Below are 20,537 nucleotides of genomic sequence, written 5' to 3'. Positions count from 1 at the left end.
ACATATATGTACAGTGTTGCACTCAAAATCAACATCAGTGTATAAGACTTGAGCCAAAAGCGGCCTGAGGTTTTCCTCAAGAATACTCTACATGTTTTCAATTCCAATAAATATCCACCGCTGTAAATATTCTCAGATTCCTCATTCAGCAGTAAAAAGGTTTATTTTTGTCAATGGAAAGAGAATTTTATCCTGGAGAGTGGATCACCTGCATTTACTTCACTAACGCAGTGTAAGTGAACAGTAAGAAAGGAAAAAGATGCGTACCTTCTTTTTCCAGTTATGAACAACTAGTAGATTAGCTGCATGGTTAACTGGCAACTGCATTGTTGCTGAGAACTCAAAGATAAGAACAGCAACTTCAAACCAGCCTCAAAATGAGAAGGCATTCTCATCATCAAAGCCTAAGAGTAGCCTCCAAATAAACCAACAAATAATAAAAAAACACTGGAGCAGCCAAAGGCTGGATTTTTTAATCGCGCACACTGCGTAAAGAGATTACTACATGAAGTCAATAAAGGACTGCATATAATGGACAACTTCTTCAGAAGGGAAAAGCAACAGCTGCAAGAAGAAAAACAATTACTTAGATTACCGACATTTTATTACTTAGTTTATGTTAAACCTTAAGGTTTCTGAGAGTTTAGAATTACTTCACACATTATACTAGCCTCACAAATCAGTTTTACTAGTGCTTCAGTAACGGACCTACACTTTTTCCACGTCCAAATCATGGTCTCATCCTTTACCCATGTACTAACTTTGAATATCAAATTAAGAAAAAATAAATTAAGGCCACATTTTTGAAGACTTCCATAATTTTCCCCCAGCACGTGGATGGGTATCTTTCCCCATACACAGCTGTGACAGCTGAAAAGACCATTCCCCTTTGCCACCTGTCACTATCTGCATGCCAGAAATCATCACCTCTCTTATTTGTGAGCCAGCACTATATAGGACCACCCTTAAAATTTGGCCTTAGGCAAAATCAGCCTGATTAGGTCATGTGCAACACATCAGTTGGGCTGCGAGGAGGAATCACTTCTTTGGGGTCAGAGGGTAATAAGCAGCTGTAGATGACACCTAGACAGGACGTTCAGCCTTATACTAGTAAGGCTAAACATCCAGTGCCTTTGAGTTCAGCTAGGACCTCTCAGAGAAATGCTGCCTAGACTAACAAAGAAACAGGATCTGCGCTTAAATGACTGCACATCTTAGTGTGGATCTTCAGTCAAACACCAAATACCTTAAGAAACGGAACATAAAGCTAACATAACCCATAACGGTGGGGGTAGGGGAAAGATCAGAGAGAATATACGATGCAACCTCATTTCTTTTTGCAAACACATTCATTTCTTCTTTATTTTTATTTAGTGTTTTACACTCATACTTACCCCTCCTCCTGAACCTGTTCCCACAATTCTGGCTACTTCAATTTTGAAGTTGAAATCCGATCCAAAAATGGGTAAAAACTGAAAACATGTCTCTCCCTAAAGCAAAAGCCACAAGGAACAGAGCTTGTCTTTTATGGTTAGTAAATCACTGCCTTAGGGCAGCGATCACCAATTGTGGTCCAAGAGAATGCAATACGAGTTCTGCATTTACTTAGAGGATACACAGCTGACTGTATCCCAGAGCACTGGAATTAGTTACTGGATATATACAGAGCATAGCTCATAAGAAATACTGAAGTATCACAGCAATTACGTGGTTCAAATACCTTGGGAATCACTTAATTTTATCTTGCAAACTACTTTTCCACATGAAAAACGAGCACATTGCATAAACAAGTACTTTAGAAGATCTGAAACGAAGAACGTTGGCTTCCTATTTCCTCATTTCATGCCTTCATTAATGAGATAGTTAAGCAGTGTTGCAGCATTTCAGCACAGGAACTGCTACCTATCAAACTCATTAAAGGAATGTCTGCACCGTTCAGTGCAGTGACACCGAACATTTTCCAGAAGTCATCTAACGGGGTGAACTGACAGAGGACAGATCTGGAACGAACTTGGCAAGGTATGTGAACACACTCGTAACTGTTTGAAGTGTTCGCTTGTCTTCAGATTCTGGCACCCACTGAAAAGCCTTGAGTCTGGTTTCAGTCAGTTGTTACGAAAAACATTATGACCTATAGAGGAAAACTGGGATCAAATACTTCTTTTTTTGGGGAAGCAGGAGAGTATTGAGAGTGTCAGCTCTGTATTTACCACAGAGCTTCCAGCAGCTTCCTGTGATCCCTGACATCTGTAAATTATGAAAATAGCACAACGCAACAAACTCACTACATCAACCAATCCTAGAGACAAACCTTACACAAGGATATTAGAGCTCTAGACTCAGTCCTCTTGGATTTATCTCATGAAATACCTTATTTATTCTTATCAGAAAAGAAGTTTGTGAGTAATACAGTAAAGCATCATATAATTCACTGATTAAAACAATGCAAAAATTAAGACTAAAACAAATCATTTGCTGCCCAGAAACCCTGTAGACTTCATGTAGGCAAAAGAGATTTGCTGAGTAGCTTTAGCAGCGTTATGAATTGAGCTCACTTGAGAGATGCAGCAAGTTCTGTCTCTGGCCAATACCCCAACGCACAGAACTTGGGCACATCACACAGACAGCTGAAGGGATGGGACTGACCCTTCAACTAAACACTAGGTAATATTTCACGTTACCATCAGCACCTTGATGATTTGAAGATATCCTCAAATAATTAAGAAATCTGCTAATAACTGCAAATAGATTGACTTTGCCATATTAATAAAATATTGCCAAATTGAGGAAATATTTAAAATCTCTTAGGAAAAAAAAAAAAAAAAAGAACAATGTATCACAATAGTATATGACAGTACCACGATACTGTTCATATCTATATTCTGTTTTATACTTTTCTTCCTTGCAAAGCTGATTTCCACATGCTTTCAGCAAAGCAATGAGAATGCCTGGCAGCTGTAGTGATACAATGTTTTAGTGATCAATTTCTACCAGTTAAATAATTCACCAGTCTGCTGAAAAACTGCTTAAAATTTTTAACAGACTGATTCTGCACTTATTCTTCCTCTGACAGATTTAAATCCCCTTCTGTATTTCATGTTTTATAATCACTATATTTCTACAGATTTCAGGTCATTAAAAGCAGTATTTGGGGTTCAGAAATGTTACATTATTCACTGTAATAAAGGGATAATATAAAAGATCTAAACTAGTCAACGACCCTGGAAACCACAGAACTATACATGAAAGCATTCGCTGACTAAAACTTACCAATGCAATATAAATAAACATTTTATGCTGCATCTTTAAGCAGAATAATAGCTGTTGCAGATAAAGTTTGCTGATGCTAAATTGATACGGCGTGTTTTGGATAAGAACAGCATGGAAAGAGAGCAGTGAAGTCTCTTTTGATAAGCAGAGCTAAATAGTTTACTGCCTGAGATAAAAATAGGCTTCTAAAGGTCAAACACTTGAATGCAATAGCCAAAAGAAACAGTACCACGCCATTTACCTTTTAACCTTACTTCATAAAAGATTACCACGTGCTCTCAAAGATACAGACTAGACAGGGGTTACTCGTACAAACATATCCTGAAAAATAAGGCATTCCTCACTTTGTGCAGCTTTCCAGAACTTTTTTGTTTTTCTTTTTTCCTTAAACAAAAACAATTCACGTCAGTCAAAACCTGGCTGAACCACAGTGCCTGGAAACAGAATTCAACAAGGAAAAAATTTAATCAACTGGAACAGACCAAGTCAAAATCAATTAAAAATGAAATGAAAATGAATGACATTCTCTCATTTTGTTTAGAAATTCCAGCAGGCTTTTTGTTTTTTAAAATCACATAAAGGTATAAACATTGCAAACTTTCTATTTTCAAGTCCAGACGTTTTGTTATTTCAAAGATTAGTATCCACAAAGAATTGATTTACATGCTAAACAAAGGATTATTTTTATTTATTTACTTAAAGAGTACCATGAACTGTGTAGGATGATAACAGTAACTTTTTCTTCTAAAAGTAAAAAAAACCAACAGTTGCTTTCTGGAGGGTAAACCAGCAGCTTACATTCTTAATAGAAAAAGTATGACCATCACTTCGCATTCATTGGCTTGCAATGCACTGAAACCAGTAACTGGGCCTGTTGCTCAGTTTTAATATGGTCCACTGTTTCACTCCATCTTACCTCAGTTTAGCATTACCCTCCTTCATCTGTTCACCTCTTCTCTTGGTCCTTCTCAGTGCTTTGCCGCTCAGCAAACATTATTACAGCCATTACACCCTCTCCAAAGACCTTGCAGATGGTCCATACATACTTAATAAAGCAACAATTCTTACTGCCCTCGCTTCTGCAACCACACTGCTACCCAAGTCTTCTCCATTCCCTCCTCTGGCATGACGTCACTCCGGCCCTCATATAATATAACCTAATTCCTTAAATTCAGAAATTCCTTGAAAAATATTCTGCATCAAGCAAAATACGTGACCATCTTTGTATCACCTTATGACATAAAAACAACTATTTCAGAGTTTATATGTCATGGATTTCTACCAAATATGAAAACATAAAAGGTACATTTCATAACTAAACAGAAAATATATTTAAAAAGAAGAAACAAACACTGCACCCTGTATACCTACCTACACATGCATTCATTCTTTCAGAGCTTCCATTTTAAAGTTCTAAGACAGTAGCACTAAGAAGTACAGTAAAAAGCTACTTACAAGTTATACCTACACTGAGCAACTTACACCGAAATGAGCTGCAAATGTACCAGTGAGAGCTTCACTCTCATAGTCATAAAATTCACCTGACAAGACACTGAATATTAAGATGCAGTTATCAAGTTATGACCATGCCTCTTTTAATAACTCAGCTGAAACACAACGTATCATCAACTCTAACAAACCTATGCATATCTTATTATTAGTTCTTCAGTAATATATTATCTTATTTTTCAGGAATACTTGGTCTTGTAGTACAGCAAACTTGGTCAAACAGCAGATGGGAGATAAACTCAAGCCAGATATAAAGCATGAGCCATCTTACTACAGAGACACCAGACTTTCGAATACACCCAACATCACTTTAACAGAGGAGTTAAGTGATCACACACTGCTTTTCCCTAAAGTAGAAATAAACATTTTTATGATGAATGCCATGATTCACAAAAGTGAATTAAATGGTCTACAGAGTAAGGAAAGAGGATAATGCTGCAAACTATGCAACACTCTTGGGAAGCCCTCAATATATCGAACAGGAGCTACCTTCCATTTTCACTGGTACTGTCAAAAATACCCACATGCAAAAATTATGTTTCTTCCATCAATAAAAGTGTATTTACATTGATATAAATACACAAACGAGGAATAGCATTCACATTAGATGAAACACTTCTATTCAGAACCATTACTCTGAGCTGCTTACCAGGACATGAATAAGACAGACAGACTAAAATGCTTGGGAGCCAAACCACTATGATGAAACGTGCTTTTTTTTGGTAGCAAAAAGTCCACTCTGACTAAAATAGAAAAGAACACTCTCAAAACAGAGTCCCTTTGGTGACCTATCTGGGTCATGAAAGACAATACACTGGCCGACAAATTATGTGTAAAATTCATACTAAGCATACTGTGCTTTTTTTTTAATTATTATTTTAATAATTTTAAAAGTCTGTTTTATCAAATTGCATATAAATTTGCAATTTCAGATTAATCACATTTGGATTAAGCATGTTAATGACTCAATACTACAACCATTTCAATATATACTCACTAGTGTACAGATTGTGTCGTATTTGGAATGTGGATGCAATTCTCGACCTAAGAGCAGACTGCAAGAATAGTGAGACCAATAGTTTCATTCTATATATTCTGAAACATTTCACTGCATTATTAGGAGCACATATAACTCATAAGTGGGTACAAGAAGCCAGCAGACTAAACCATATCAAGGGTGAGTCAGAGAGCTTCCCACAGCTTGGAGTCAAACATATAAGTATCCTGTTACTAGAAACTCAAAGGAAAACACATTAACTGACTTCAGTGAAACAGGAAACGGAATCTTGGAGTTTATCTTTGCTTCTGATTTGAGAGAAAACATTCTTGCAAGAAAACATCTTCTAACAGTGAACTAAGAAAAGGGGAAACTGTACAGCAAATTGTAGTTATGCCTAATTATAAACTTGAGGAATAACTAAGAAAAGTATTTTAAAATGAATTAGGACAGTTTTAAGCTATAAGTAGAAATCCAGTTGGGCAAAGAGACCAGTAACTTCAATCAAAACAATCTTACATTAAAATACTCGTAACATTTGGATTGTTAACTGAACAGACATACACTAAGACAAACCAAAGAGTAGAACAAACTATAGCATAACATGCTTTTCTAATTCTTCAGCATGCAATTTCAGGTGTTCAGTGCTGAAACAGTGCATCTCCTGCCTCATGACTCCATTTTTCCTTCCAGAAGATTCCCCAAAGGCATATAGAGGGGAAGACACCAAGCAGGTAGCACCTGACTGCTCCCCATTTGTTTTTGCTACTAGAAATAGCAACAGGTTTTCTTGCGTGATGTTTTATCTCCACCCTCCAGACAAGGAGAAACTCCACTGCATTTACCCATAGGCTCCAGAGCTCCTCCTGCAGAATTAATACCATCTCCACCCAAGTTCCTCTTGTTCCTCATCATTTTCTCTTCCCCACCCTCTTGGCTGCAGTTCCTGATCTTGGCACAGATGTTTTTTTCAAATGCAAGTCCAGTCCCACCCTTCATTGCTTTCCACACTCTCAACTGCCAGCCCTCTCCTGTCACCACAAATCCTTTCATCTCTTCCAGTTTGTCTCCACCCTCCAATTCAGAGGTCACATCACTGCTCAGTTACACATAGTTTCATTTCACCTCTTCCTCAGCATCCTTTTCCTCACACCTTCTGGATCCCTTCTTGCATCCAGTTCTCCTTCCATCACCCTTTTGGCACAGTCCACCTCTCTCAATAAATAAATAATTCTGACATTAAGATTCTTACGTTTACATTCACACATCATCCTACACTGGTTTCTCTCTTTTCAACTGTATGAAAAAGCTACGCTTTTGTTTGGGGTGGTGCACCACTCGTTGCCAAAAGCTGTCAAATGTATGGTCTCCATCCCTTTGATGGGAAAGCTGTGGGTGAGCATGTCCCATCAGCCAAAGAAATCTAGACTCAGGTTCCAAGGAGGCTGCATCCAGCTCCCAAAAACAAAGCATTTGCCAGCATTTTAAAAGCCAGCATTTCAAACCAGACCCTAACAGAGTCCTTGCTTCAACCATCATATTCAGTGGTCAGTTAACAGAACAGGATGCATTCAGCTTCAATGAAGAGGTGTTAGTTCAGCTTTACCTCACAGACAGTTGTGTCTCTATGTGAAGGGACATTTCTCAGTGATTGCATACTTCCAGTTCATCATCACACTAGCTGACAGGCAATAAAGAAGTAAAACATTAAGTAATATTTTGATCTTTTTCCTAAAGGTGCAAATACTTTAATGAACTGCAAGATGTTAAGAGTTTGCACTCAAAAGGAACATTCTGTACCCCAAACTGACCTATCTTCTTACCAAAATCACTGATTATTGTGACTGCTCTTTCATCTAAGATGCACTCCCAATGAGATCCAAGCTCCAGCAAGCCACCTGGAAGATGCTGTTATAAGAGTGTTTAGTATTGCACTAGCCCTCCCAAATAAGTCAACTGGGACTCATTTCTATCAATCTCTCTCATATTCATAGAAATACGTAGAAACAAGGCTTTTCAAGATAAAAAAAAATAATAATGGTGAGGTGTCCTAAAGGAACAAGATAGCTCTGGTAGCTTTCAATAAAAATCAATTATTTATTTATTTTTCCTGAAGTTTTATCTTCACTGTGACAAAAAGAAATAGTTACTATGCAAGTGAGGGAAGACTGGCTTTCTAGAGACTTGTGCCCACCCTCTCAGTAAATCTGAGTATCTAAGGCAGCGCTTCCAAAACACTGCAATGCAGTTGCTACCAAATACTCTGTAACGTGCAGTTGTGGTTTGCAACAGTAGAATTTAATTTTTTTAATTTTTTAAGAAACAAGCAAACAAACAAAAAGACAAACAAAAACACAGCAACTGTAGCACTTGCTTAAGAGGATGCTCTTATGCCTCACAAAATGCGACCATATTGTGGTCTTTCTCCACTGGAACTGACAGTCTTCTCTACTGTTTACCTGCATAACTCTTGTAACTATTAATCTTCTTTATGCCTAAACTGAATTTAATTGAAATTTGAGAATAGATGCAAAAGATACAAAGCACAGATACTGTGTGATTGCACAAGCTAGTCTTCCCATGAAGCTAAAAAGTAATAAAATGAGCATATTTCCAGTTGTAGATGACCGATGAAAAATTTGTGTCAGCATAGCCTACTCTATTCCAGTTCTATGCTTAACATGCTTATGTGGCAATTTTCTATTTAAGGAGCATGTGACTCAAAAAGTTCATATATGAATTATCTTCTACACCAAGGCAGTGAACTGCTTCTGAGGTGTAATTACGGCCAAGGAAGTACACACAGTAATGAAAATGTTGTAATGGAACAAGTACTTAAGCTATTTAGGGGACAGGAAAAGGGGAAAAATTGCTAACAGGTCAATTAACCCATCTATTAAGGGTTATTAGTGTCATTCAGAGCAATGCACAAAGTTCAGCAGTTGAGAAAATTAATGTATAAATAGCCCTTCTCAAGAAGCATGAGAAGCTAAAGAATCATGAACAACCTGACCCACTTGATACTGTCACTGTTCAACTTCTGTAATTTTTAAGAATCAGGCTAATTCTGAGAGCCTTTAAAAGTCAAAGTGCCAATGTATAATGGGCATACTACAACCACAGAACTTCTGCCCCATGGGGAATCCTGCCCTGTTTATCTGCCATGTCTTTGAAGTTTGCCATTAAACATTATGTGTCCAAATGCATCTATGACCAGACAATTACCCAGGACAGTCACAGCAACAGCGCAAATAAGAGTCAAACAAAGCAGAGAAATGGTACTCATGGGTTGGTGGTAAATGATGACACACATTAGTCATTTACACCCCAAGACAAAAATGTAGTTTATATAATCTTGACTTGCAGAAGAACCACATGAATAAGCTATTTGTGTAACAAAAGATTCACTTTTCCACACTGTTTAGGAAAGCTCCTATTTCTTAAACCCTTTGAAAATAACTTAATAATTTTATGAAATAAATAAACAAATAGAAAAAGAACTGTAAGTTTGCCTTACATTTTAAAGATCAAAGCACATAAATACTTTCTAAACCAAGTTTTACATATATACTAACTCATATAAACAAATAAATAAAGTATGCCCTCAAAATGATTTGAACAAAAAATCCAGAACTGTTGTCTGTAAATTCCAGCTTGTTTTGTTTGCTTCCAAAATGCCATCCAATTAATAGATCACAAATTACCAACACTCAGAGGGAAGAACAACCTACTAGAAAAGCAGAGCCTGCCCTTTAAAACACAACTTTAATCTGCTCAGCAGAGCAAGTGCCAGAAGAAAGAGGACATGATAGGGAGTGTGATTCAGAATGTCAAAAGAAATAGAAAGTCTGAATCCAAGAGATAAATGCAATCTATCACCAAGGTGGTTTTTGACATAGACGATCCTACATTTACATGGGAATGTCAGTGTTGTATACAAATCAGATTACAAACAGATTAGATTTAGAGGATTAAACTACATGCACCAGCAAAGCTGGCATCCACAAAATAAGCTTCTGCTAAATTAAGATCAGCTCAGCAGTCTGCAAAAGAGACACAAAAACCACAGCTGTAGATTCACACTTGAGCAGATTTTCCACATGTACATGTTGTCTGCGTCACACTCTTCTGTGGCTGTCTCTTCCAACCTTCTGAAGCCTCCTGAAAGCTCTCATCTGCACAGGAGAGACGGCAACCAGTTTCTATGCCAAAAATCAAGTCTTTCCTGCCACCTACCTCCTTATGACTGCATTTAATTCGCTACTTACCAGGGCTTTTTGTATGTTCGCTCAGTTACCACCTTCCTGTCATCACATATGATTTCATGAAACTATCTCCTTTCCCTTATGACACTGTTCTCCATGTGCCCTACATACGCTCCATTTTATCTCTTTCAGAACACAACACAGACTTTATCAGGAAAAATGATGCAGCTAATGTTTAAATCACTGTTACGGTAGCAGGGAAAGTAGGTACTTGATTGTAGTTCTTTGAGCTAGGGCTGTATATATTCTCTTCCTATTTTGATCCGGGAAGCAGTGCTGAAGAATTACTCAGAAATTCTAATTATGTCTTGTTCAAGAACTTTATAAGAGAGAAGAAAGTCTAAACTTTATGCTACAGAGCACGGACACAACCAAGAGATCATTTTGTCTTTCACTGTTCAAAAATAAAGAACAGTGCTAAAACCATCTCTAAAGACCATTAATGTTCTTCTGTTAAAGCAAGAATATGCTGGAGACACATTCAGAAGACATGGAGCTCTCTTCTTTTCTTATAAATGAAATCTGAATTCCCTTAAAAACGGGAAAGGAAAAAGAAAAAAGAAAAGAGAGAAAAAAGCAACCCATACACACAAAAATGGCATCCTTCAACCCCAAAGAAACCACTGCCTTTGTTAAGGCTTTGCCTATTCACCACTTCTGGTTTTAATCCTTTTGCTTTCTCAGAAGGTTCCTCCAGTGTCAGTTCTATTCATCTTTCCAAGCACCCTGACATCCAACATCTTCCTCATTAGGCAATTTCTCATAATTAGCTCTTACACACACACAGACACATATCAAGGCTCATATATTTTTGGATGGTTTCCTCCCTTTCAAATGTCTTTTCCAATTCTGTTTAAACTTCCTTCTTTATGCTAAGCCTTCTTCTTTCCAGTTTACTGGGTGATACAGTTAACATTCACTGGTAGAAGTTGACTGAAAAAATGCTTTATAATGGACAAGTCCTTAGATTTTCACTATATCTGATCTAAAGTGGCTCTTCTTTTACAAATTTCAACAGCTGGGCACTGAGTGAATCTGGTAAAAGTCTTACCTTTTTGTTTATTATTATTATTATTATTATTAATTATTATTATTATTATTATTACTACTACTAGTACTACTACATCCAGCAGTTTCACCTAACTAGTACCACTCACTCTAAGTGTACCAGAGATCTACCAGGAATACCTACAAGCAATGCTCTTAAGACTGTAAGCAAACATCACTTTTTGGGATCATGGAATGTGCACCATTGTTTGATCAGGTAAACGAAGCACCACTGCATCAAAAATTACATCAACAACCAGACTTGCCAACAGGTGCAGTTCCCAGCATTAACAACTTCAAAATAACACGCTTAGCACAGGACAAAAAATGTTACATTAAAAAGATAACGCAAACTGCCAAACTCCAATTCTTCCATGGACAGATGACAAACAGTAAAAGGTGAATTCTATCTAATGTATTTGAGTCATTAAGAATGAAAATACCCTACTGCTACATGTGTGCAACATTTCTGGCGTTAAATTCTCTTAAAAGTATTGCCCTATGAGTGCTATACTTCAAGTAACATGCACTTTTTATCAGCTTTGCAATGAAAAAATGCTGCTGGCAAAGAGCTGAAATGTGGTAACACATTTCCTTATTAAACTTTACCTGCAGGTGCTGAAGTGAAATGAGTGAGTTGCTCTGATTTTGCATATGCAGCAGTCTGCAATTAAGAACAGTGCAGTGCATACCCCAATCACACATTAATGTCCATGGAAATGGAAGAGAACATGACTAAATAACTGTAAAGTGAAGCACTGCAACTTCTAAAGTACAGTATCTCTAGCACAAGGAAAGTTTTCAAATCCTTTTGATACCCCAGGTACTCTGCTTTAAACCAATGTTATTTTTTTGCAGTATTCCAATGCCTTAAATCAATGATACTACCAAAATACCAACAAAAACCTTTTATATTCTCCATCTCTCAGTCCTCATAAACATGAAAACACAGATTTCAAAGAAACAACTCAAATTCAAAAATTGAAATGTCCCATTACAAGAAAATAACAATAAATTATTATAAATAATATATAATATTATTTATTATACTTATTTAATATAATGAATTATATTAAAAACTATGGAAAAATTAGCAAGTGAAAATTAATATGGAAGAAAAAGTGACTGATAATGTGTAAAAAAGCCAACAAAGTTGTCCTCTATATAAGGAGTACTCATATGAGCAATTGGTAAGACACTGAAGGATGAAACAAGACCATTGGCAAATGCTGCCATTAAACAAAGAAAACCTTGACTTTTCTGGGATGCCTATGGCAAGCTACCCAAAAGAGAGACAAAAATGTCCCTATTTAGGAAAAATAAATTAGCACACTTAACTAAATCTTACATTTAAATAAACTAATGTAAGCTTAGATGAGGCATGACACACAGTAGAGCACCCAACAAATTAGATTGATGAAGAATTCATCATTAAGCTCTTCCTATTAAATACGCAAAGTTTGAAGGACAATAGAAAAACTAGGAGGGCACCAAAATCTATACAGCTTCTCCATCTTTTACTCTCATCTGGATTATTACTCTCTTCTGGTCTACTCCCATCAGAAGCAAAGCCTGCCTGACCTCATCTATAATCTGAGCTAATCCTTTAATGTGTTCTCCAGCTACTCCAGTTCCTCTTAACTTCACTTACCCATCTCTTAACGCAGATTTTAATTAGGGGATTTTTTCTAAACTAGATCATTTTGCCTGAAATGAGCAACAGCAGAAGCAGATCAACATGTTAATCTCTGGAAACCGTAGCTCGTTTTCTTTGCTCAGCTAAAGACAAAAGAAAAGGGACGTCCCAGGTAAGCTTTGAGCGCTTCTTTCTCCATTAGTTCTTGGAACCCTATTCCCCCAGATTATTCATTTATTTCACTGTAACTGCTAAAATTCAATATTAGACCTAATATACCTAGAACTGATAAATCTGGTATGCACTTACCATGGTTTCTCATTAGCTTATTTTTGGCCAGAATCTGGAAACTTCTTCAAATTTACATTGTTTCACCTTCACACCCTGGTAACGTCACCCATACATTCATTGAACACTCTGCCTCTCATGCATTTGTTACCTATTTAAGGGTCAGCCTCCTCCAGTTTCTGATGGAATAAGCTCTGCTTTATTCATTCTCCTGCTCCATGTGATCTCATGAGTTCAGTATTGCCTCACCAACAGCACAAGATTTTTTTTCCTATCAGTAAGTATAGCATTTAAAGTAAAATTGTTTTTACAGCTCCATTTCTTCCAAAGTAAGAAAAGTAAGAACCTCTTCTTCCAAGTGCTATGCAAACACAGGCTAACTTTAAGCATCCTGCTCCTAGAAGAACTAACCTGAAAACAGCTATTCCCCGTACACATTTACAGAATTGGAGCATTTACCAGAGAAGAGAGGAAGAGAGCACACTGTTGATGTCCAATCAGACACTGCAACCCTAATCCATTGTCTTCACTCTCAGACTGGTAGTGGGAACAGGATGGGGTGGGGGGTGGAGAGGAAGGCACATATACTTTCACACATTACATAAAGAGCAAACATTTTATGACAGAAATGTCTGTATAATTTTCTGAAACTACATGCACTACAGCTGCTAGAACCTCTTTTACTTACTGAACTGCAACTTCTGGACCAGAGATTTAAGTAATTTGACCAAAAATGGAAAGGAATTAGACAGCAGATCTGGAAACACAATCTGGATAGCCTTTGGATCCAACCTTACACTGTTTATTCCTACTTTACAGGCACCCTATCTATGAGGTTGCAAATGCATGCTTTAGAAAGTCTGTGATTTTCAACATCTTCTAGCAGGAGGCTGTCCAACAAGGGCAACAGTTCACCAATATCACTGAGGGCTGCTAATAAGTAATATTAAGTTAGAAGAAAAGTAAGCAAGCAATTAATCTACATTTGAACATAAAAGAATATCATTCTACTGAACATTTTAAATACTGTTTGAAAGTGCCAAGTCAACTAGGTCTAGTAGTAAGCAGCAATTCCATTTTGAGTCACGAAAGCACTAACTCCCCTGCTTCCTTCTTAGATGCCAGAGTTCTGTGGTAATAGAAGTACTGAAATCTGAGTGTCAAATCTCATTCAGAAACAGAGAGGTTTGACTGTTTGCCAAAAGCAAGGAAGGTACTTGGCTCATTTGGTAAAATCTGTCTTCAGAAAAAAGAAAAAAAAAAAAGGAAAAAAAAACATTTTTCAGAGGTAACCCATGTCACTTTAACTTGCATATGCAACATTTAAGAAACTGGACATATAATAATGGGCTAGTTAATATATTGCTGCAGACTTGATGTCTAGACAAGATAAGACATTTCAAGAATCCCTGCTACTCATGCTCATGAAGAACAACAAAGCGATAGCCTTTTGTGTAACGCTGCCAGCAAATTGTTCCAATTGTGAATTTAACACCAGGGACATATTTTGTCATCACTTCCGAAAAAACACGCTTCAGCACATTGCATATTAAAAGCATAAGCTGATACTTAACTATATAAAAACAGAAACTTAACAAGTTAAAAAAGACATTAATGTATATTGCATATCAGATGCAAAAGTGTTAAAAGTGTGTGAAATTGTTACATCAGCAACTTTTGAACATTTACTGACCTTGACTTGCCAATGTAAAATTCTCTGCTATGCCATATTTGAGTAACCAGTCTTTTAAATGTCTGCCTAATGGTCTTCTACCCAACCATGCTGACAACATATACCAGCAAATTTCAAAATCAGCACTGTGGTGGGAAGAATGAAAGACACGTTCAAAAGCATAAGGAAGTGCTTACCTCTCAAGCAAATACAGCTAATTACCTCACTACTTCTGTTTTCAAAAGTCCTCCAAAGTTTCTGATTGCTTACAAATAGAATATCAAAAACCACGTCATTTATCAAGACACTCTACGTACTAAACATTCACTGGACGTATTAAGACATGAGACACACTAACACTGCAGAATTCTCATGTTGTACTAAGAGGCACAAAGATGGAACAGAATACAAACCAGGATGGAAGAGATCAGTTGTCCCAGTGCTCGCTGGGCAGAAGTGCCAGGAAAGTTCCTGTTGCCAGCTACCAAGTAGCAGAACCAGAGGGTTTCAGGGCAGTTAGGGGACCTCAACCCTCTCCTACAGGCAGTTGAGCCCATTCCAAGGGGAGCAGGTCCTGATAAACAAGTGAGACCACCCAAAAACAGGGAACCAAAGCAAGGAGCTGGTACTCTGAAGATCAAGGATGGGGAACTGCCAAGATGAGCTGGGATCAGAAGTCTTTGGTGGGGAAAAGAAGCATTTTATGGAGAACAGTATACAGGACTGCAATGGCAGCCGAGCTCAGAGAGAGAACACTGTAACACTGGAAAGGCCATATAAAGAAACAGCAGTCCCCCTCACTGGAAACATTCAGGCCTTAGCTTGACTGAGCTCTAAATGGCCCACTCTAAGGCCCTGCTGCCAAGAGGATACTGGCCTAGGTGAGGTCCCTTGTGATTTGGTCACTACGCTGGTCATTTCAAAGAAGAGATAAGAGACTTTCAGGATCCACGATTCCAGTTCAGCAATGTTCTCAGGTGCCCATGCATCTTCAGCTGCACCTTTTCTTCTCAACTGGTTAAACAGTACCACAAGTACAGCATAAACTGTATCAACAAGTTCATTCAAATAACTTTTAGTAGGGGTTCACCAGAGGGCTGAGAATTCAGTTTCCATTCCACTCTTTGCTCCCTCTCACTTTCCTTGTCAGTATTGGAGAGCTCAAGTCACTCAGAACTCATCCAAGTTTACTTTCAGATTCTGATGATTCAAAGCCAATGCAGCATTGTACCCAATAAGGTTGGAAGACTCATAGCACATCAAACCATGAAAAAAACTATCATCCTAACAAGTTGCCTGCATTCTTTTTTTTTTTCATTGCTGGACCAGCAATTACTGCCGGAAAAACACATCATTTTACAGGGTGAAGTTTAAATGATTAAATACACATTCATTTTTTTAGCTTTAACCTAAGTCACAGTACTCCATTTTATCACAAACAAGAATTTTGTTCAGTTTAATAAAATGTACTGAAGATGATTCCAGCATCATAAAACCTGATTTTAATCCTGTGGAAGCTGGCACCTTCAATATTCAAATTGACAACGGGAAAAACTGGTTCCATGAAATCAAAGTATCTAAGTTATTCCTCAGGCTTTCCTGAATGAAGCTACCAAAAGCACTGCTTTATAAAACGTAATCTACATTCCTCTAGAGATAAGTATCAACACTATCAAGCCTAATAACATTAGGTCACATTGAAAACAACATTTGTTTTTATGCCCAAATTTTCATCAGCCTTGACTATAAGCCTATCTTATAGGACCTAGGGGCACATACACCTTCATGGGAAATAAACCAATATGGTTTCAGTACCATCAGCTAAACTTTCCCAGTTGTTGTTTTCTGAAAAATCTGCTCCTACTCTACTTCTTTTTCCCCACATTTTTCATTTTTAAATAGTCATAAATTTATGTGTAAGGTGTGAACACATGAAATGGTCACTGATGCAAAAGGAAGACAAACTGCATAATGCAATGCATGCTCCATCCGAGCCAGACTCACAAAATGTGAAGCCATGTTCACACAAAATAAAAAATAAATGAAAGAAAAAAACCCAGAGTAGAAATTTGCTTCTCATTTATCAAGAAAAAGGAACAATTTTACAATATAGGAAGTGGATTCTCATGCAAAAGAACAAAAGCTACAACTCAGACAGAAGAAACCTAGAAAAAGCTTTACAAGATTACCTCCAGACTACAGGAATCTTCTTGAAGAGTATTATGAAATAGTCATGAGGGAGATAAGCGATTTGTATTTCTTAAGTAACCATCACAGGTAGGCATAAAACATTCTAAAACAGAGCAAGTTTGAAGAAAGTCATCTCTCCTGCCCGAATTAAAAATTTTTAAATGCTTCTTCCAGATTTGGGCAGAGTTGTATTGAAAAAGTCAGAAAATCTCCAAACTCTAAGTTAAAAGTAACCTAACTGCAGAAACAAAATATTTCAGTTGTTTATGACAAATGAAACCGAGCAGGTTACTAGATATATTTTCCCCACTGTGAAGTGATATGATAGCAAAGACTAGTAAATGAATAAATTTCTACTGAGCCTCCTCACAGACTCAGTGTTACAAGAGAAGCAACACAAATCTTGTTTCGTATTCAATCTACCCCCAAGCACTCTACACAAAAGAGAAATAATAGAATTTCTGAATAGAACTCCCCTCTCTCATTTTGATATCAACACTACAATCTAAGAAAAATATAAAGATTCTCCATCCCTGAAAAAAATGACACAGGAACTGGTATTCAAAGGCAATTTAAACAACAACAGCCTGCTTCCAGTGTTCAGTCCCCAAACTGTACATATTCTAGTTAGGGAAATCACAGTTCAGAAGTCATTTTTTATAATCTGTTCTCATGTAAAGATAGATTTTTGACCATATTTAGAATTGACTGTTTATACTGGATTTTGGAACAGTTATTCTAAGCAGCAATCATTTTGGCACAGAATCATTTGATTTGGACCCTTAAAGGTCATCTAGTCCAACTCCCCTGCAGTGAACAGGGATACCTACAGCTAGATCAGGGTGCTTATAACCGATCTCAATATCCCCTATTTTAGGGTGAAACCATTTCCTTTTGTCTTATCACCACATACCCTGGCTAAACCAGTCTTCCCCCTCCCTTTAGACACTGAAAGGCCTCCATCACGTCTCCCCAGAGCCTTCTCCACGATGAACAGCCCCCAGCTCTCTTGGCCTGTCCTCAAAGGAGAGGTGTTCTGCCACTTGAATCATTTTGTGGCCCTCCTCTGGACACACTCCAACAGGCCCATACCTCTCCTGCACCGAGGACTTGCATCTGGACACAGTACTCCAGGTGAGGTCTCACCTGCGCAGAGGAGCAGGATCACCTCCCTCACCCTGCTGACAGTGCTTCTTTTGATGCAGCCCAGGATATGTTTGGCTTTCTGGGCTGTGAGGACACACTGGTGGCTCGTGTCCAGCTTGTTATGCACAATAACAGTTGTTACATTTAAGATGAAGACTACAGCTAATTCCCATGTGCAGACAAATGCCATACTTCTTCAGCAAAGTATCTAAATGCATCTCTGTAGATACAGATGCCATCACCCTATTGCCTCAACAAATTAGATTACACTAATATTATGCTCCAAGGACGAGAAAAAAAAGATGTTTATAGTAGATCAAGCCATTACGCAAGGATTGTATCAGTGCCAAAAAGGCAACAGGACTCACCTGTTCAATCTCCTTGGTTTTAGTTGCAATTGCTTTTGAGCGGCAAAGAAGCTGGTTATCCTCATATAATTCCGCATTGTCGGTTACATTTGTTTCTGTTTCCTCTGTTTGTTCGACATACAATGGAGCTGAAGATCCAGCCTTAAAAGAAATTTTCAGAGTTTTTAAATCAAAATAAAAATTTCAAGATATGACAGCAAAAATAAAAGCCCAAATATATTCAGTTATATATATGACTTTGCTTATCAAGACCATTAGTGAAGCATTATTGCTACAATCTAACAGTTACAAAAATATTAATCTTAAATATGTAGAAAACATGACTTAAAACAAAAAAGTGACTCAGTCTTAATTGTGTAAGGACAACGATGTCAGATAAGCCTTAGCTGCCCTTCCTCTGAGAAGAAACTTCTATAGTTGTTACTGATAACATCAACCAGCAAGAAATCCACAGTGAAAGTGGGATTAGATTTCTGGGAAAGGATAAAGATAAAAAAAATCAAAGGTAAACAGTCAATGACAAAATCAGAAAGAACTCTTGGAGCTTTCAATGCTATGGGTTAAATATTAAAGGAAAAGAGACACCTACTGTACAGCAAGAGAAAAAATGCACTTAGAGGATTCCTGAAAATATCTGAAATCTTACTGAAGTACCAAAATTGTACAGGCTTCCTTCTAATATGGGAATTAAGGCAGTATTCCTGCCCCAAAGAATACAGACTCCTACTTCAAGCACATCAAGTAGTCTAAATAGAAGATGGAAAAAGAAAAAAAATTACCTCAGTATATTTATTTGCATTATTACACAACAGATTTGTACAATGTATAATAGTCTGGGAGTTGTTTTTTAGTTTGTGTTTTTTGTAGAAAGACCTGAGAATTTGAAGTAGATGCATAAAAATATTCTTTATTCAAAAATAAAGAAGTGGAGACACTTAAGACTTAACTAATGTGTAAGAGAAAAGCATTAGGAATAAAAAGATGAAGTAGTATCAAGTTGTTGATATAGTCAGCTATTAGGTCAATGGACATGACTTAAGAGTTCAGATAAATGTGGATCGAGCTCAAATCTAGCTCTTTGTTTTCCCAGGTGTGAAATACAAAGAGAAAATTCAGTGATTCCCACGACATTTATTTTCCATCTTATTGTTTACAAACATTAAATGCCTGCCCATTAACTACAAAGTTGATGAGAAGGAATGCTGAAATTATTGCAGGATTAAACCAGACTACTTTGTGAAAGACATTAAAGGACTTTTATTTATTTTAAATCAAAAAGGGTAGACGCTAGTTAAACCACATCATGCTTAATGGAGTCTTGTTGCCTTCTTTTATTCAGAAATTACTGTCTATCAATCTCATCGGCCTTAGTTAGTTGACTATGAAAATCCTGCCCATTACATGGTATGTGACTAAAAGTCAAAAGACATAATAATGTATGTCAATCTGTACAGGGCAGACAGACAAGAAAGCCTCAGAAGTGGTTAAGGTGTCTCAGGTGACAAGAGCACTCTCAGAAGCCTCATTCCTTTCCCAATAGATGCTGGGCTGAGTGCGCAGGTGGTCTCAGAATTCACATCAGCAATCCCTACCAACTTTATACAGTGAAGGATTCAGGTTATCAAGTAGGTCCCATATCTGCAGTGACACAGGATCCACAGCTGAGCTGTTCAAGAGCAAGAAGTTTGTCAGCTCCTTGCCAATCTCGCCACATGATCACTTGCCAAATTAACTGCAGTAACAAACTACACAATTCAGCTTTCTCAAGAGGTTATTAACAAACACTCACCTGCTGTGCCAGTAGAGCAGTAAAAAATGACCACTGAAAAGAACTATGATCACACTTCAATATAGCAAGAGGCAAAAGACAAGGAGGGGAAGAGCAGATAGCTATAAATTAGCAATTAATTAGTGTTGAGTATTAATGAAACAAAAGTTCTGGGAAAATAATTAAACCAATCAGACAATCAACAACAATTGCAAGGATAAAAGCCTGATATTTAAGATGAAGAAGGACTGCACCTAAAAGGGAATAAAAGACATAGCAGACTGCCATGGCATGGAACTAAATTCAGTTAAACAGTTCCTCTTCTGATCTGAGGTTTTACATAAACACATTTTAATTCAATAGAGTCCCTACCTAATTTTA

General features: G+C 37.3%; 1 protein-coding gene across 7 annotated transcripts in view; it reads right to left on the bottom strand.

Moving 5' to 3' along the window:
• The window catches only part of PPHLN1 (periphilin 1), a 68,861-nt gene that overhangs the window by 10,940 nt on the left and 37,384 nt on the right, over positions 1-20,537 (bottom strand). For all 7 annotated transcript variants that reach the window (XM_015854625.2, XM_015854634.2, XM_015854643.2 and 4 more), the window contains exon 9: positions 18,389-18,529. In XM_015854625.2, the coding sequence (XP_015710111.2) occupies positions 18,389-18,529 (141 nt within the window). The remainder of the gene's footprint in view (positions 1-18,388; positions 18,530-20,537) is intronic.

This window comes from Coturnix japonica, chromosome 1 (genome assembly GCF_054131305.1).
Source record: "Coturnix japonica strain WE chromosome 1, WE-NBRP24, whole genome shotgun sequence".
Classification (NCBI taxonomy): Eukaryota; Metazoa; Chordata; class Aves; order Galliformes; family Phasianidae; genus Coturnix; species Coturnix japonica.
Note: the sequence above shows the minus strand (reverse complement) of the source record. Positions and strands in the feature narration are given on the sequence as shown.